The sequence below is a fragment of the Gymnodraco acuticeps genome, unplaced genomic scaffold, assembly GCF_902827175.1.
Source record: "Gymnodraco acuticeps unplaced genomic scaffold, fGymAcu1.1, whole genome shotgun sequence".
Classification (NCBI taxonomy): Eukaryota; Metazoa; Chordata; class Actinopteri; order Perciformes; family Bathydraconidae; genus Gymnodraco; species Gymnodraco acuticeps.
Window position 1 is genome coordinate 4,482,019 of NW_022992250.1, and position 18,994 is coordinate 4,501,012.

Consider the following 18,994-nt stretch of genomic DNA (forward strand, 5'->3'; position numbering starts at 1 on the left):
TACCTATTTACCTATAGCAGTTTAATTTTGACACGAAATTATTATACCCGTCCGTCATCAGGCCTGCGTTACGACAACTCCTCCTGTGTTGCCATGCCGTAAAACACTTTTCCCCGACCTGCTTGTGAAGAGAGACAGAAGAAGGCCTTAAAGCTTTTACATTTATAGACGATGAAAGCAGGGTTATTGAAACGCACTTTCATTTTATAGACAGTATTATAGTCTTTCTCACGATGATCATAGAGAATGTGGAAGCATTGAAGTCGTGGCTGGCAAAACTCCTGGAGCCAATGTGAGTGTTGAATTGAAATGACATTTAGCTCGCATGCTACATAGCTACGTTAGCTAGCTAGCAGCTGGTTTAGCCTGGCATCACTGGGACGAATATGATGGCAATTTCTTGCACGAGTTAGCAAACCCCCGTTGCCGCTAGCTGGCTTTTCACAGCTAATTGAGAGTATATGGTTTATTCAAGGATTAGGAAATCATGTACAGCGTTTGTTGCACTTTTATTTTTTATTAATAAGGCACGATGTTAGCCCACAAAAATGTAACTTAATCACAGCTATGTAGCAAGTTAGTAAGCTGCAACATATATTAACTTGTATGCTGCTAAGGTTGCTATTGTAAATTATTATTAAAACATGTGTTGAATCTATTTAAATATATCCAGCATTATAAGTTATATACATGTTTTAAAGATAAAGAATTGTTTGCTCTCTCGAGTTTCCATAGTTACGCATAGTTACTATGTCTGCCTCTTTCAAATGTTAATGTTTAAACTACATTGGAATAATAACAGGACATAGTTGTTATAAAAGGAGGCACATACATAAATGTAATGATTTACATGTGTAAAAGAGGAGGATTCGATGGTGTTATGCACACATGCACTGGTTAGGTGAAGCAGTATGAGTCACCTCCTCACTCATATATTAAGGCATGCTCTTAAAACACTGTATCAACTTAACACAAGTCATTCTCACTGACATTAGCTTATTTTTAGACACATTATTAACATTATGACCCTTTATAGTTCTCTGAGGTCAAATAGAAGTGATGGTAGTTTTAAGATGTTATTTGTGTACTAATACATAACCCATCTTGTTATGTCTTTTAGTTATACATTAGCTTTGAGTTGTGAGTGACTTTGTGATATTAATTCAAAAACTGGACTAGCATTTTAAGCATGGTTTTTAGCATTTAAAGATTTTGTAAAATATATACCATTTAGAATAGATGATATGGTGCGTCATTTGGTTTAAACGTTTGGTTGGTATTTTCTAAAGTTTTTGTAGCAATTTTTGCTCTGCAGGTATTTTTAAAGTCTCACTTGGTACCTACTATTATTAGGCTTATGTTGCCAATGATATACAATTTGTTGCAGTTGGTTTAATTATAAACCATATTTAGTTCACTGTCTCGGTTTTGTCTTCTACTTGTCTTCCCTGTTTAATTTATTTAGTAGTTTAGCCTTTATAACCTTTTTGGTATGTTTCTTTTCTTTTGTATGGGTAAAGCAAGGTAGCTGATAGCAGACATTAAACATGTATCTATTTTAATCTACAGATGTGATGCTGACCCCTCTGCCTTAGCCAACTATGTGGTGGCTCTTGTGAAGAAGGACAAACCGGAGAAAGAGCTGAAAGCACTTTGTGCTGATCAGCTTGATGTCTTCCTACAAAAAGGTAGGAGTGCAACGCAAAACTACTGCTGTAATGAGTGAACGCATCAAACTGTTTTTCTATTGTTTCTAGCTCAGGTGCGTCCGGATAGTTGTCCAGCAGAGATTTACATAATTCAGCTAACAAGCTAACTTTATTTCATTTAAGTTATTCTACAGTCACATGAACATTTTCCTCATCCTCTACTTGTGGATCCCCAATATAGCAATAAGAGGTTGTCTTACGTCATTTGAATGTATTTTATTCCCCCTCGGATGACTCTGGGAATAACCTTTATTACATGAAACATCGTTGTTTAGCTTGCGTGGTGCTTTATTTCTTGAATGTTTGAAATGATTTAATCTCTGTTCGGTTTCTGTGCTGTTAATTATTTAGTATTCACTAGACATCTAATGCCATGATTCATCTTGTCTTTGCAGAGACAACAGGATTTGTCGATAAACTTTTTGAATGTCTGACAACAAAGAACTACCTGGGAAACCCTGTTGCCAAGGAAGTTCCTAAAGAAGAGGTCAAACCACCTGCAGTCAAAACTGATGTTGTGGAGGTAAGAAAAGTTTGTGCGTTTATAAGAAAATGACTGAAATTAATGTAAAGAGCCCCGTTACAAACATTTTTTTTTACAAAAATGCTTTTGTAGATGATAACCAGACAAAAACAATATATAGTTTACGATGTTTCTAAATGGGGCTTTGGATCCATTCTCACCAGACTCGGAACTATATTTGTATTCCCGAATCTCATTCTGGGTTTTAAAACATAAAATGTAGATTTAAAAAAACGAACTGTTTTGTTTCCCAAAAGGCTGAAACTCCGGAGGAGGACCGAGAAAACAGGCGGAGGAGAAGTCCTCTGAGAAACAACGAGTCCAGGTATGGCTGTGGCTTCAGGGGTGTGTTTCATGTCAGCTGAATGAAAAAGCATAATGTTCTCCAGATACTGTTCTTACACGTGACACATGCAGTCCTAGTCTCATGCTGACACTACCAATACCACTGTGTAGTTGTGTAGGGAACTTATGGTTGCAGGGTGACAGCTAGTTTCATATCCCATGAGTCCTGCTCTTAGCTTGATGAGGCCCTGGTGTCCAGTAGCCTGTCCCGTGTGTGTAACACAGCTAGTCAAAATAACCTGTCATACATTCAGAACAACAGATGAAGTGTTCAATGAGCTTTGATAATGCATTATTTGTATTCTAAAGCACAGGGTTCGTACGGGTGCTGGAAATCCTTGAAAATGCTTGAAATTGTACGAGGTGTTTTCAAGGTTTGAAAAGTGCTTGAATTTTGGGAATAGTGCTTGAATTTGGGATAAAGTGCTTGATATTGTAAATGCTTTACTTCGCTTTTAAGATTAAAAGAAAATAAAGAAGACGGAGCGCGCTTAATTGCTTCGCTTCTACATAAGCGTAGCGCGGCCTTCCCGCGCTATGCGCGTGACCTGCAAGTGTTTGATTACGTGTGACCTGGGCATTCTGATGAGAGGGATAGATGACTGTGTGCCAGGAGGTTGCAGTTTCAACGAGCGTTGGCTAGCAGAAGACAAATACAAGCCATGGCTAAGACGAGGGTCAAGCCCACGAGTAGCCTCCTGCAAAGTTTGCAAAAATAACGATGCGAGAGTCTGCGCTGACGAGCCACATGAAAGGTACGCCGTAGAAGAGCATTTTAGATTAGGCTAACGTTGCATGTTATGTTTGTTTAAGCTAACGTTAGCGAGCTGAATAGCGAACTCGATTGAGGGATAATAATAATAATTGCAGGGGACAATCATTTCAGAGGAGCGTTATATGTTATGTGCGTTACAGTCGCCATCGTGTGGTGTTCAGAGGATGAAGCACTCACGGCATTTTGTGTTAAAGTCACGAAATATAATCTATTGATTCGACACAGAGCGATTTTGAAAGCAATGTATTTCTACTTGTATGTTTCGTGCCTAAACCAAATGTGATCTGCTCTCTCGAAATCAGTCACATTGACCCGAAGACACATTTTCGTTTGTATTACTGGTCTGGGGGAAGCTCGCGAGTGTGTTTGTGTATTTTTGCATTTGCGCAAGAAACACCGGCTGTTGTAATGCTTGCTGTGACGTTAAATTACTCCGTTCTCCGCTTGTAATTATGCCGTTAAAAGCTTCAAAGTTCTATTTATCATCTGAATTTTCTGAAAGCCAATACTTTGTTTATTTGAAAACAGATGAAAACGAACACGAATCAATAGATTACATTTATTTCGTGACTATAACAGGAAATGCCGTGAGACTTGGTTGCATAATTAGACCTTAGCTTGTTAGTATGTTGTTATAAATTATAAACTGAGGATTTGACCTCGTCGCTATGGTTGATACTTTTCGAGACAGGCTTTTATATAAAATCTTGAAGTATTATACAAGTAAAACTACATTTTGCTTTAATCCCATGTAATTGTAGAATGAACACAGTCCTCCTTTGAAGATGTATAAGTCAGGTGTCTTGAGTAGTCAACATTACCTACAAATCATTGTACACATTTGTAAATATTAGTTACCTTTGTAAGTCTATTTCTATGCAGCTCTGCGTGATTTTGTGGCTACAATTCAGGCTAATACGCTACCAGACGTGGAATAAGTACTCAGATATTGTACTTGAGTAAAAGTAGAAGTACTCAGATCTTGTAGTGAAAGTAGAAGTACTCAGAGTGTAGGAATACTCTGTCACAGTAAAAGTCCTGCATTCAAAATGTTCCTCAAGTAAAAGTAGAAAAGTATTCTCATCAAATTATAGTTAAAGTAGCGACAGTAAAAGTAGTCACTGTGCAGATTGGTTTATTTCAGAATAATATATATGATATGTTTTATAATGATTGATCATGAAAGTGTTCTCAAAGCTGGTGAAGGTGCAGCTAGTTTGAATGACTTTGTATACTGCAGGGTAGCTGGTGAATTTACTCCAGGTGGAACTAAAGTCTGATTCAACACTTGATTAGATTTCACATCATTCATCCACATCTGTGAAGTAAGGGATTAAATACATGTAGTGGAGTCAAAGTACACCATTTACCTCTGACTTATGTTTACTGCCAACCTAAAAGTACCTCAAAAATAGTAATCAATAATGTATTGAAAAGTTATTTGGCTCAGCCAGGTTATATGGGAGGCCCAGTCTACTTACTGGGTCACTCATTTTGAAATATTAAACTTAGTTTTATTTTCTTTAATTGTTCATCCTCGTGTATAATGCTATTATGAAACACACATTTGGTTGTTTATAGCATAAAGAACATCTGATTTAATGTGAGGTAGGGAAATAATCATTTGAGTATATGTAATTTACAACAGCTATAAGATGCTTGAAAATGCTTGAATTTTACTTTGGAAAAGGTGTAAGAACCCTGAAAGCATTTAATCAGTGTTTTTATGACAGAAACGTTTTAACTTATCACTTACGATTCCTATTCCTGTTCTATCGCTGTGTGAAGTTAATTGTACTTCACACTTCCTGTAGATTTGAAAAACATTCTAAAAACAACTTGTCTAAAAAAAAGGCCGGTTCTCTCTTCAGTACTGTAAAATAAAGGCCACTAGAACCAATTAAAAAAATATGTGTATCTAGTTTTTCAGACCTACATTTGCCTTAGCTGGTTTAAGATGAATATTGAATTTTTCCTCTAACTTATCAACCACACAGGGCCCGCGACGACAGAAGGCGAGATGAGCGAAAGCGGCGCGACTTCGATCGGCACGGGAAAAGCCTCAGCGACTCGCACCGCGAGCGGGAGCGTCACGAGCGGCGCAGGGGCAGCCCCCGGGGGAGGAGCTACAGCCGGAGCAGGAGCCGGAGCAGGAGCAGGAGTGGCAGCCGAGGAAAGAGCAGAGACAGAGAGCACAGAGGAGGCAGAGGTGAGAAAACGTCCACAACAACCAATAACAACAGCCCAAGGGACCAGACCCAGGAGTGCAGAAGCTCCTGAAGCTTCTGTCGGCACAGTCAAACTGTCCTCACTGATGCAGAAGTGCTGCTGGAGACTGGATCTAGCTATTTGTATTGTTTTCTGTTGGTCAGTGTTGCTGGGAGTTTTTATCAATAAGAAATTATGTGGACAGCTTTGCAGTCACATCAGTGGGGATTCAATAACATGGCCTGGAATTGGCCTTATCACCTGCAGGGTTACGGTAATTTACATCTGTGTTTTAAACAGGGTTTTGTCTACTGTAATACTTTATATATGTTGTCTTTAAATACCTCTTCCTGCTTGTCTTTGCCAGACTACAAGTCCAAGTTTGAGTTGGAAAGGAAGGATACAGACTGCTACAACTCTTCCAACACGTCCGTCTCCCAGCAGCAGCACCAGTCTCCTCTGCTGCCGCTGCCCCTGCCCACACCCCAGCACCCCTTTTCTTCAACGTCGTCCGCAGGAGTCCCGGGAGCTGGCGGTGTTTCCGTGGTTACAGCGGCCCACCTGCCCGATAGCACCACAGACAGCTGGTCGGGCTACTACAGCGCCCAGAGGCAAGATGGTGTCGGCAAGCCGTTCTGCAACAAGAATGTTTCGCTCAAACAGCGCTGCAGGGATTACGACGGTAGGAACATTATCATTTTTTCTCCTTGTCTTTTCATTTCTTCTTTCTATCAATCTTTTTTATTGTTTTCTTTTGCTGAAACTTCTTCATGTAAGAGCCTATTGATTTTTACAATTGTTTTCCAGAAAAGGACGAGGTCATTGTGAGGTTTCCTGTGTAAACTCCACCATTATCTTCCCATGAGGGTTATTGATTGCCTTGTTTAGTCTCATCACTAATGACCACTGTTTAGCACTCCTCTCTGTTCTCCCCAGTGAAAGGCAGCAGACCCACCCCCCCTCCCCAGAGACATGCATAGGGTTTAAACTTACCCACTGTCCCTGAAGCTCACTGCTATCTGTCACATTGCTTAAACACAGCCATTAGGGACCCAGTTTCTTAATGAGACTGTGGGGTACATACATGCACTGTGATCATGTCCTAGCTGCTTTTAACTTGGAGAAACTTTCATCTTGTTTATTTAGTCCTATTGCTTCTTTCATTCCAGTCATTTATTTGTGAATTAATTGGACTTTCAGGGCCCCAACCCTATTGGATAGATAAGGGTACAAATAGGTATTTAATGGCATCTAAGGAGATTTTAGGTTTTGCCTAGATGATAGTTGTTTATGCTTTCCTAAACTTCAGAAATACATAACTATTTCATATAAAAAGGATAACATTTGATCTTTGTGTCCCTCTCTGTCACAGAAAAGGGATTTTGTGTCCGTGGTGACCTTTGTTTATTCGACCACGGCAACGACCCTCTCATCGTTGATGATGTGAATCTACCGAACATTATTCCGTTCCCTCCCCCGCCTGTTATGCCCCCTCCCGGTGGCCTGCCCATGCCTCCGATGACCGAGCCACCCCCTCCCCTCAGGATGCCTGCGATGCCACTTTACGGCCAGCCGCCACCACCGGGGGTCTTCCCCATGACCGGTAAGTAGCACCGCCACAGCGAGCAGAAATGTCAATCACTATAAAACACAAAAAGTATTGTGACAGCAACTGGTGACTTTTGGTTAGTACAAACCACTGCAGCTAGTTATTCCATAAGGCGCCGTTAGACACATTTTCCTCATTTGCTGGTAATTCGCTAACTTGGACTGATTGGTAATCTCTTATCTCTTTACTTTACGTACTGCATTGTATACATGACGTGTATAGCTGAATCAGGTAGCATCTGACATAACAAAACAAAACTTGGTTGTTTTTGTGACCAAATTTGACTTCTTTCTTGGATGTAGAAGCAGCCCTAGGAAAAAGCTTTCATAAGGCTGCTCTTACACACCATCCTGTCTATTGGGCCCATTCCAGCCTTAATTATAATGGTTCTTGAAAATTAGCTATTAGTTTAAAGTTTGGATCTATTTTTTGCTATAAATCAGATCCAAAGATATATTTGATCACATTGTTGAAGCATTACATTTGACAGATGTTATCAGTTTCTGCCAACATCATACTGTCTTTATAAAGCAACTGGTGGGGCATGAAAAAAGTTGTAGTGGCACAAACCAAAGACTCACTGTCCTCATAAACCTGAGACAATAGCTTGGGCTTGTGTCTCCCTCAGGACCCCCACTGATAGCAACTAGTGGGATTGAAACCCCCAACCACCCAACGGCAATCACTGCTTCCCCTCCCATCGGACCGCCCGGTGTGGGGCTGCCGCCTACTCTTCCTCCTCCTCCTCCTCCTCCTCCACCTCCTCCCTCCTCGTCTTCATCTGTGTCTCTTCGTCCCCAATATGTCCAGTCTGAATGTAAGCAGCGATGCTTTTCCTATTCAGATTTGGAAATGACTTTCTTTTTTTTTCTGCTTTCATGTTTAATTACAGTACAATACCATTCCTAAAGTTAAAGACTAAGCTAGTATTCTGTTTCCTGTCATTATAAATTGGGTTATGATTATGTGAATGCAGAATGTGAAGCACGTGTTCCTTCAGGCTGCAGTAACAGCTGTTGGCCACAGGGTGGCACTGTTTATTAACCAAAGACAAATTAGCTATGAGCAATTAAACATGCCTCATTTGTTATGTTGAGTGCTTTTCCCATAATTCAACTCATAAATAAATCAGGTTGAATAGAAAGCTAAGCCTGAGTTCAAAATGGAGTCGGTCTATTTTTAGATACTTACAAACTCAGGTTTTTAAATTTAAATAAAGACTCGGATAGTCAAAATCGTAACTGTCATGTGAGGTGCCTTTTTGCTGCAGATAAGAGTTATTCTCTTATGCCGTTTCATCATCCTATAATATATATTTATCTAGCAGTATAGCCGTACTTTTATTTTAATCTTTGAATTAGTTCCTTTTTCTTCTTGATACAATATATGTATCTTATAATGTACTCGGAGATGTATTTGTGTACAGTCGCAGGTTGCTGTCACTGACATGTTTAAATTGAAACTATTTTACACGACTGTTATGTGCGAGATAAGTCACTAAATGTCAGGTAGTATGTACTTATGTATACAGGACTGCATAGGCTCATTGTGCGGTTTATTTTTCACACTTTAAGGCTGTTCAGAGTGTTTTGTATTCCCTCTAAACTTAAATGTGTTTTTTCATTTGTTACACATTAGATAACTATGACCCAGAGGGCTATAACCCAGAATCCCCTGCCCTGACTGCCGCCGGTCGTAACCCGTACAGTCAGTTCATTCCCCGGGTGCACACGCAGCGCTCCAACCTCATCGGCCTCACCTCCAACGAAGGACAAGGCTCCAGAGGTAACAAGTGTTAGCCTTCTTAATACTCACACTCTTCCCCAAACCAAACGGAAAGGTTGTGCACAATGACGGACAGCTAGTGTTTATGATTGTTTCTCAGTAATGTGTCTGTGTGATTGTCTTCCAGCTGCCAACATAGTGATCCAGACAGAGCCTGCCACTGCAGCCAGCACTCCTGGAAGCAACGTGTCCCGTTTCAACGCAGAGCAGGACAACAGGAAGAGGAGCATGGGGCCCAGCATAGCAGAGGGACCAGCGCCTAAGCAACCTTGGGTTGATAAGTAAGAACAGAAACATTAAAAAAGTTTCCCCTGGCATAAGATGGGAAGATTTGAAAGGGAGATGCCTGGAACCCATGTAAACTGTACTGCATCAGGGTGAAACCAACACAAAATAAGTAAAGGTTTCCTCACATACCAAGAAAGGAAGGGGGGGACCTGATCATAGACACTCTCACTGAACAGGATCTGGTTTTCCTCATAAATGTAAAGAAAAAAAGTGGACCAGGTGAAATTTGATCAAACAATTCTGTGCCTTACCCCCATTTCCTGTTACTGCAATAAGAGCCTTGTTTCAAACCAAGGTGACTCATAGACCAGTAGCCTATCTCTTGAGATGTTTATGTTTATCCCCATTAGCTTTTGCTCTTGACAAAAGCTACTGTTCCTGGGGTCCGACACTTAAAACAATACAATAATAATACAACAACATTCAAGACATAATTCCTGACGTCATTAACAACATCACCAATATCATCAACAATTTCCAACATCATCAACAATCTCATCCACTTTCAATATCAATCTCAGCCAAGGATGAGTGCACAGAGACACCCACCAGTACAAAGCATGAGATCAAATTAAATTAGGGCTCACAGCTCACAAGGGTACATGGTCATTAGTAGATGGCCCTTCAATCTCTTCTTGAAAGAGGCTCTGGACTCTATTTCAGTAAGGTAGTTTGGCAATGAGTTCCATTCCTTTATAGCTCTATAAGACACAGAAGATTTCAAAAGATTTGTCCTGGGTTTAGGTGCCTGGAGATGGCCTGATGTAGCTAGTCTAGTCTTAGGTGACAAGACTAGACTAGAAGAGGTGTTGGAGGCAGTATCACACAAAGGCCTGCAACGGCTCCACTTGAAATTCATCTCGAGTGTCAACCAGGTTCATGTGTTCCTCTTTTTAAAGTATGGCTTGTAGGATCTTCAACATAATGGCAGAAACTCAAACCTTAGGTCCACTATCTTTGCTCCCTTTCTCTGGCTATCATCAAAATGTTGTCTGTTTTTTTCTTTTATTCCTCCTTAAAATCATGACCGTGTTAAACTTCAGATGTAATCACAGTGTTCTTCTCGTTTTAGGCCAAGCTTTAACATCCAACACAAGAACACTTTTCCCAAGAGGTATCACTATGTGAACACCAAGTTGGAAGTGCGCAAGATCCCACGTGAGCTCAACAACATCACCCAGCTCAACGAACACTTCAGCAAGTTCGGAACCATCGTCAACATCCAGGTAAAATGCTGCTTTGAATCAAGCAAACCGACTAAGGGCTAAAGTTCGAGTCTACATTGTTTACAAGCTTCATCCTAAACGCATTCCTAATCTGCTTGCTCCACTCTCAATCCAGGTTGTGTTTGGTGGTGACCCAGAGGCGGCGTTGATCCAGTACACAAAGAATGAAGAGGCCAGGCGAGCCATCTCCAGCACCGAGGCGGTCCTCCAAAACCGCTTCATCCGTGTGTACTGGCACCGCGAGCCCGGCACCAACCCCACAGGACTGCAGCAGCAGGAGCAGAGCTGTGGGGGCCAGGCGGTGGGGTCCGCGCCCATCCATGGGCTGCAGCACAGCAACATGCATAAGGTTGGCATCAACAGCTTGATCTCAATCTCAATCTTTATTTATTTATATAGCCCATTTAAAACCACCTCAGTTGACCAAAGTGCTGTACTGGGAACAAACACAATACAAAAATAACACAATAGGAGTAAAATAATAAAACAATAATTAAAAAGCACAAATAACTAGAAACTTAGAAAAGCACTTTCAAATGTCAAAATGTTACGTTTAACTAGTATTAAAAGCCAGTGCAAAGAGGTGAGTTTTTCGCTGAGGTGAAATTTGCTCAGAAAGACGTTTTTAACCTTTTCATGCTGATTATCTCTTGCCCTGCTACCGCAACCTCTCATGAGATATACCTTTTCTCCCTTTTCTTTTAGATGCAGGTGATCCATCAGCACAATCCAGCTGCGTATGTGTTGAATAAGACCGTGCCCAAGCACCGCATGCCAGCCCTGCCGGAGGTCCCAGCTCCAACCAAAGCAGACAGCCTGAACCCAAACACAGATGCTGTCACCGTATGTTCATGTCTTGAAGTTATGACCTGGTTCATTTTCCAATTTCAAATGATTTTGGAATACCACACTTCTTAATGTCTTCAGCAGAATACATAATGTCAGGCACCATGTGTGTCTGTTAGGGGCCACTTAAGTTAAACAAATAACACAGCTGTGGGCGGCTGTACTTTTCATCTTAATGCTAATGCCAGCAAGCTAACGTGCACATGTTTAAGCGGGTACTTTAAACTACGTGAACTATCTTAGATAAGTGTATTTGCTTGCTCGGTATAAAATACTGACCTGAAACCAGTGGGTCCAGACACTTGATTTTCTGTCACAGGCTAAAAAATATCTCAAGGTTGAACATGTCGGTTGAACAGTAAAAACACTGCGTTGTGTGCTATTGCAAAAAGGGGAACTCTATTACCGCCATGAAACTAGAGAATATTCCCGTCCAGTGATGCAGACCAGCCATTCTTACAGCCTCAGGGATATAAGAATATAAGCAAAAATAGCATTATAAATAATAATTTGATGTTATATATCAATGCATTCTTGCTCCTTTAAATTGCAGATTTATAAAAGTAATTCTGATGAACTGATCAGTGTTTCTCTCTCGCTCGCTCTCTCTCTCTCTCTCTCTCTCTGGTGCTTAGGTAATACCTGCACTGACAAACACCCAGAAGAGCCCTTACAATTCAACAACCCTCAAGTCCTCCTCAAAGAGCTATGGGAGAACAGGAAAAGCACTAGAAGCACAGGAAGTCCACAAGAAGAAACAGGCATGTGGCTTCACTTTTGAGAATGTACACCAGCATGAACAAACGTGTTTCAACCCCAGGGAATTAATTTGTATTCAATTTATTTTCTTTTTTAGGAGGCATTTAAACTCCAGCAGGACATGAGAAAGAAGAAGCAAGAGATGTTGAAGACACAGATGGAGTGTCAGAAGGTAAGAGGGGCTCAATATTCCTTCCTTCAACTGTCCCTTCACTTTTATTCCCGTCCATTCTTTTACACCTTCGTCTCTCACTGGTTATCTTCTTCCTCCAGGCCTTGATAAACCGCCTGGATAAGAACCGAGGGATGAGACCCGAGGAGCGAGCCAACATCATGAAGACCCTGAAGGAGCTGACGGAGAAGATCGCGCAGTTGCAGAATGAAATGAACCCCGCCTCCCAGGTATCCAGCGCCAAACCAAACCACGCCCAGTCCAAGACCAAGACTGATGTGAGTCGAAGTCACTTTGGTCGGGAGCATGGTGGAGTGCTTCATCTCCTTTTTATACACACACAGCCAAGTGGAGTTTTGACTAGCCACTTTAGAAACTGTACATTTTCTTTGCTCTTAAGTGTTTGGTAAACAAGGTTTTCTCTTTGTACAGGCCCAGAAGGAGTTGCTGGATGCTGAGTTGGACTTTCACAAGAAGATGAGCTCTGGAGAGGACACAACAGACCTCAAGAGGAAACTAGGACAGCTACAGGTCGAGGTAATGACACACAAACACACACACAGTACATAACACTGCTTCACAAAGGCCTATAAAGACACACACAAAAACATAGACAGTCATCACCTTACATTAGCAGCGCTTTTCTTGAGTGCTGAATTTGAGCATGCCATACAAAGAAATGCTTTAGAAGATGTTATCAGGCCAGATTAAATAAGATATAAGAAGGAGAAGACTAACTAGCATGGATTCACAGGTGATGGGTGAAAAGAGAGGATACTAGTAGTGTTTGCACACTGGCTGAATTGTTACGAAAAACATCTATAAAGCAACATTTGATTCCCAGAAAGGAATAAATAAAACAATATTCTGAAAGGTTTTCAGTTGTGTATTCAAATTCACATGATCAAGTTTATTTGATAAAAAAGCTAGTAGCGGGAACTGTTCTTCACTCAGATCTAGGAAAGCCAGAAAAAAAGAAAAAAAACATTTAGCTGAAGAAAATGTGTTCTACTGTTGTTAGCACTGATGCTAATTTGAATGCCAATGGTTGACATTCAAATCCTATGAAAACACCTTGACTAGGGGTGTAACGGTTCACAGAAGTCACGGTTCGGTTCGTACCTCGGTTTGGGGGTCACGGTTCGGTACGGGGAAAAGCAAAAAAAGGAAAAGCAAAAAAAAGTCCCAAATGCATAATTTTTTTTGCTGTTATTTATTTTTAACAGTAGTGCAAGTTTTGGTATGAAAGTAAGGAACTCTAACATTTGGAATCATTAACTGTATTACACAGTTAAAAAAATAAACATAAATATAAAACAAAATAAAATCTGTACCTTTAGGAGCAATGTCTAACATGTGCAATTAACTTGTGAGTGTGTGAGGCCATTATGCCTAAATAAAGGTACTCAAGCTTTACTCTATTTTCAAGTTTTTCTTCAAAAAGATGAGTTTGTCTACGTTGTCAGTAGTGAGGGCAGATCTGTTGGCGGTAACTATGTCACCTGCCGTCGAGAAAACCCTCTCGCTGGGGACTGAGACTGACTCGGATGTGATTGAGCATGTTCGTGTTACCACCAGCATACCGCACCGCTGTCGAACAACGCCGACACACCGTCCTCGTCCGATCCACAACTCGCACCCCATCATTGTTGTAGTCCACAGGGAACCCGAAATGTTCCCACACTTCTGATTTAAAAGAAGCAGGTGGGTCTTCTAGCTCCTGTGTGTTATGTGAACTCGCCATAGCTACTAACTTTTCTTCTTCATGTATTGTGTTCGTTTTGTTCTTGTTCTTCATTTGTTATTTACGGGCGGCTGGCTTTTAGGCGCAATACCGCCCCCTGGATTATATATAGTGTAATACTGCCCAGTGCCCTGAGTGACAGACTTTTTTCCCCACTCGTAAAAAAAGGCGTATTCGCCGTGTGACTGCATGTGCCGAACCGTGACGTCCGAACCGTGACGTCCGAACCGTGACGGTACGGGACGAATACGTTTACCGTTACACCCCTAACCTTGACTGAAGCAAATTAGTTGATATACTTTTCTAACATCATGAAAATATTTATATATGAGATTAGAAATAGCTCAAATATGATTCCAAGGCTGTTATTGAGTTTAGACTTGGCCCACATTTCCTCTCTCCTTTAAACCAGCAACGTGCAGACCAGGTCGCCTGTGTCACAAGAGCAGCCCAACAAGAACATGGCTTTTGTTAGCAACACCCTGCGTAGCATGTTTCCCCCCCCCCCCTTCCCCTGTGAGTCCTAAATTAGCTAGATATTAAAAATGCATATCCATCCAAACCCAGCCCTCCTCCTGCACTTTAAACTGCAGCCACTTAAGCAAGCCCAGAGGAGCGGCCGCTAACGAAGCCAAATCACACCCGTCCTCCGCTGACGGAGCCCGTCACATTAAAGTTTGAGCCGCCGGGCCTCGTTAGAAAATTGCGGGATGACAATTAGTGGGAGAAGTGAGCGAGGGACAAATGGATGTGAGAGTGGTTGTGAGAGTGTGGAGTGGTTAGGAAGCGAGTAGATGCTGCTTTAAATATGGAGGAGTGACAACTAATGGTAAAGGGTGCAGAGTGACAGAAGGGGAGTTGGAGAATATATGAAGGCTAAATAGGGATGCCAAATTTAATTATTTATTTTAAACACACTGTCGTTTCTTGACATGTTTGTTTTCACTTTGAAAAGCCGCTTCAAGGCGCAGGTTTTCCACATCTGTTCCGACTGATTATTTTATCACAGCCAGATTTCACTCTTTTAATCTTGTCCACGTTGGTTGAAAGAAAAGCAAAAGCAGTCAGTCGTTTCATAACATTAAACCCCCCCCTCTGTCCTGTTTCAGGCCACCAGGCTGGGTCTGATTCGGCCTCCAACGGGCCGAGGGCGGGGCCGAGGAAAGATGGCGATGGAGCCCGGTGCGGGACACGTGGGCCGGGGCAGGGGGCGGAGCCGGGACATGATGGGGCGGGGGGGGACTGTGAACCGCATGTCGGTGGACCACAGACCCAGAGCTCTGGCTATTTTGGGGGTCACTCAGGAGGAGAAGGAGGAGCTAATGCCGCACTTTGTGGTGAGGACTGAGCTACTCACACACTTTTTTTGTATCATTTATTTGTATTTAGTTTCTGATTTGATGATGAAGAATTCAACTGAAGTTAATACTGTTTTTTCTTTTTTTACTTAGAAATTTGGTGAGATTGAAGAGGTCCGAGATCAAGACGCCAACACTGTTGTCATGACCTTTAAGTCCCGAAGTGAAGCAGAGAATGTAAGTCCCATTACTCCCATTAGTCTGTCTTTGCTTCTTTCAAGTGTTTTTGTTTTTTGAATGGCACAAAAACAGTAAAGCTTTTAGTAAAACTTGGCCACTGTATTCCCGTATTGTTTTCCAGGCAGCTAACCAGGGAGCTAAGTTCAAAGGTCGTGTGCTGCAGATATCCTGGTACAAGCCCAAGACGCCCTCCGTTACAACTGAGCCAGAGGAGGAAGAGGCTAAAGATGATGAAAATACGGTACGACACACTAACCCAGGCACTTAAAGGGGAACATGCAGGGGCGGACTGGCCATCTGTAGAATCTGGAGAACCACAGAACGGCCGGTCGTCAAAAGCCGTTGACGACCTTTAAAAATAAATGGTTTAAAGTCATCATTTAAGTTGCGCTGACGGCCGACAGAGGGCGACAGCTAATGCAGTTGTGTGGTTCTTATCTGTCAAATAATCACACACGAAGAAGAAAAAAGACCGGTCAGAGAGCTGAATACATTGGTGTATCATACGAAGAGAAGGGATTAGACGGCAGACAGGGAAAATGAAAAAACATGGATAAAAATCAAAGAAAAGGAAAAGAAAAGGGTGGGGCAGAGAAAGAGGAAAAAAAGGTCACTCGCAGGCAGAGGTGGGAGTAAGTCCTACATGTGCAAGTCATGAGCAAGTCTCAAGTCTTGACCTACAAGTATCAAGCAAGTCCCAAGTCACTGTGGTGAGAGTCAAGTCAAGTCATTGCTCAGGTCAAGCAAGTCAAGTCAAGTCATACGAAATTCTGATGAATAAGCCCAGTTTCCGCGTTTAAATCAGACAGTGGTTATGAAAATGGATTTAACCCACACTATGATCTTCATTACATACATAGTTAATCATTTGAAATCTAATTTAGACCGATGACAATCATATTAGATTCATATTAACCCTAGAACTGCAGACAATATAGCTAGGACTCAAAAAGTCTGTTCAAAAAGGCAGAATTCCAGGTAAGAAAATCATATATGGCATTTGCCATTACACATATTTAATTTAAATTTCTGTTAACACTAGAACCGCCAACAGCGTCAGCACCTACATAGATATCATTTTCAAATCATTTAATTTGTTCCTCTTCATAATGTCCTTATAAACTAAGTAGGACGATTTAAAACTCACTTAATTGGGTTGATTTAGAAATTGCTTTAGTTTATCATCATAACAGATCAAAAAGTTCAGATTCATTTTACAATAAATGAAGGAATGATGCACTTCTACAAACAAAAACAACATAATTAAAACATTTAAACAAACTACTAAAAGTAGATGAACTACATTATTCAAAGATTTACAGTAACTTCTGATAATAAACGAGCTCTCTCTCTCTCTCTCTCTCTCTCTCTCTCTCTCTCTCTCTCTCTCTCTCTCTCTCCTGACAGCCCGTCAGTATCAGGGTGTCACTGATCTTTATGCTGCAGACCCTGCATACCGCTGTTCTCTTCTTATTACCGTCATCGACAAAATAATCCTTGAATCCAAACTTCACTATTTGTGGAGTAAAGCTAGCTGCTGCCATGTTAACTGAGACAGCTGCCTTCTAGTGGGTTGCCAGGTTTGCGCGCACTGCGCTATAATCACGTGTTTTGAAAAAACTAAACGTAATATCTCACTACAAAAACAAACGCAAATATTTAATTTTAAACAGTCAAGTCCTTTCAAGTCATCTGTCTCAAGCTTAAGTCAAGTCTCAAGTCATGAATACCAAGTCAAAGTCAAGTCGAGTCTTTTATCAATGTTAGTCAAGCAAGTCTCAAGTCAAAAAATATGCGGAGTCCCCACCTCTGCTAGCAGGTGAAGCTAGCACTATCAGCAGCTTAGAAGTGCAAGATGATGAAGAGAATGATGAGGGCGTGAGTCTGAGTTCAGATATACAGCCAGCCTGCGTTCATGATGAGGGACAGAGAGTTGAGCTGGTGGAAGAACCAGCTCAACTGACACATACAAGTGCAGGGCAAGAGCAAGAGGTGGTACTACTATAGAGAAGACAAGTATATTCAATCTAGTTTTTCCAGTTGGTGTGTGTTGCTCATGCAAGCAATAAAATAAATAAAACAATTGTTACATGAGTAGGTGTAATATTCAATATTAAAAAAAATGATAGATCAAACAAAAGTGTATTACTCAACATTTATTAAGTATTAATTCAATCAAAATAATTTGACAGTTCACTAGCGCTTCTAGGTTCATGTGTGAAAACATTGCATCATTTAAAATGTTGAAACTTAACCGATGTAGCATTGACACAAACAGGACCTAGATGAGTCCTACTTTAGTTTGACTAACATCCCCTCACTGTGTGAAGCAAATATGTGACTGCGTGTAAAGAACTTCATCTTATCCGTTTAAGTGTTCAAAGCTTAACTGGAGATGTCTTTTTTTCTACTTTCAAACAGAAAAAAGTTAACTCTTATTTGCCTGGTGAGGAGGAAGAGGAGGAGGAGGATGACGATGAAGATGACGAGTACGAGAGTCGATCCTGGAGACGATGAAGGCGTGTGATTCATCCCAATCGTTGAAATCAATTCAACGGAACTCCATTTTTTTTCCTTTCCAGTATTTTGAAACAAGTAATTTTTAGACTAATCAAAGTAAAAACAACTTTACTTAACTTTATTCGGAGGAAGTTTAGAGGGCCGATAGCTTTTGTATCCATCGACTGAACAATTATTTAAAACATCTCACTTTTGTTGAGAAAGATAAATGTTAAGTTGTTCTCATAGATAGGAAAACCTATGTAAGTTTCAGTGTGCATACCAGATGGTTAATATCAGTAATGCACAACATTTGTGTCTACTGTGAATAGGTATTTTTATACATACTGTATTTAAGCTCTTTTCTCACCAGTTTTTTGAAAGATCTTGTCCTCGATTCAGGGACAGCCATTCCTTCACAGATAGAACGTTCTCTGTTGCTACCAGAGAGATATTTATTTTTCCACTGCATAGATGCGCTGTGCCGTACCCAGATTGGCACAGTGTGGTATGGTTTCCCATTTGCTCAGTTTGTTTTGCGTCGATGGGAATGCCCAAAATGTTAAAGGAACCCGATCTTTCAGGCAGTGGCTGCTGGCCTGAAAACATGCTAGTTTGCGCATGTTGTACTCAAAATAAACAGCCACTCTTGCCCAGCACCCAAAGGTGCAGACACTGTACCATAACCATATTTGAGCCAGTGCAGGTACAGAAGGATACCGGTGCAATAGAAAAGTCTAAACTATGTTTACAAATTGCTGTGCCATGCACGTCAGATACAGTCTGGTAGTAAATATTCAAATTTTCCCTGCTTGTGTTCACTAAATGTCCGGTGCCACTCTTTGTAAATATAAACACCCACACGGGTGTTCTACATTTCCTCAGAGTGTGTAACATCTTTCACTTGTTGTATTCTGACTCCTGGTCATCTGAAGAGCATGGCAGGAAGAGGATCAGATCGCCCATTT

At 41.1% G+C, this 18,994-nt stretch overlaps 1 protein-coding gene across 3 annotated transcripts; it reads left to right on the forward strand.

The window, feature by feature from the left end:
* The first annotated feature begins 9 nt into the window (after positions 1-9).
* rbm27 (RNA binding motif protein 27) lies at positions 10-18,994 on the forward strand. Of its 3 annotated transcripts, none has more exons than XM_034206455.1 (21): positions 10-292; positions 1,570-1,688; positions 2,105-2,232; positions 2,490-2,557; positions 5,350-5,561; positions 5,928-6,242; positions 6,933-7,163; positions 7,798-7,986; positions 8,808-8,954; positions 9,082-9,235; positions 10,315-10,468; positions 10,584-10,817; positions 11,174-11,311; positions 11,950-12,075; positions 12,171-12,245; positions 12,347-12,523; positions 12,678-12,782; positions 15,099-15,326; positions 15,441-15,524; positions 15,649-15,768; positions 17,949-18,994. In XM_034206455.1, exons 1-21 carry the CDS (start codon positions 234-236, stop codon positions 18,042-18,044), a joined length of 3,159 nt encoding a protein of 1,052 aa, XP_034062346.1. In that variant the 5' UTR covers positions 10-233; the 3' UTR covers positions 18,045-18,994. The 3 variants fall into 3 exon arrangements, with proteins under 3 accessions (XP_034062346.1, XP_034062347.1, XP_034062349.1); XM_034206456.1 differs by having other exon boundaries at positions 12,347-12,475; XM_034206458.1 differs by lacking the exon at positions 7,798-7,986.

Excerpts from the sequence above, each read along its gene's own strand:
- rbm27 (XM_034206455.1), top strand. The coding sequence starts at position 234 with ATGATCATAGAGAATGTGGAAGCATTGAAGTCGTGGCTGGCAAAACTC. Across the intron at positions 2,558-5,349 it reads CTGAGAAACAACGAGTCCAG|GGCCCGCGACGACAGAAGGC; the intron begins GTATGGCTGTGG and ends TCAACCACACAG. Across the intron at positions 7,164-7,797 it reads GGGGGTCTTCCCCATGACCG|GACCCCCACTGATAGCAACT; the intron begins GTAAGTAGCACC and ends TGTCTCCCTCAG.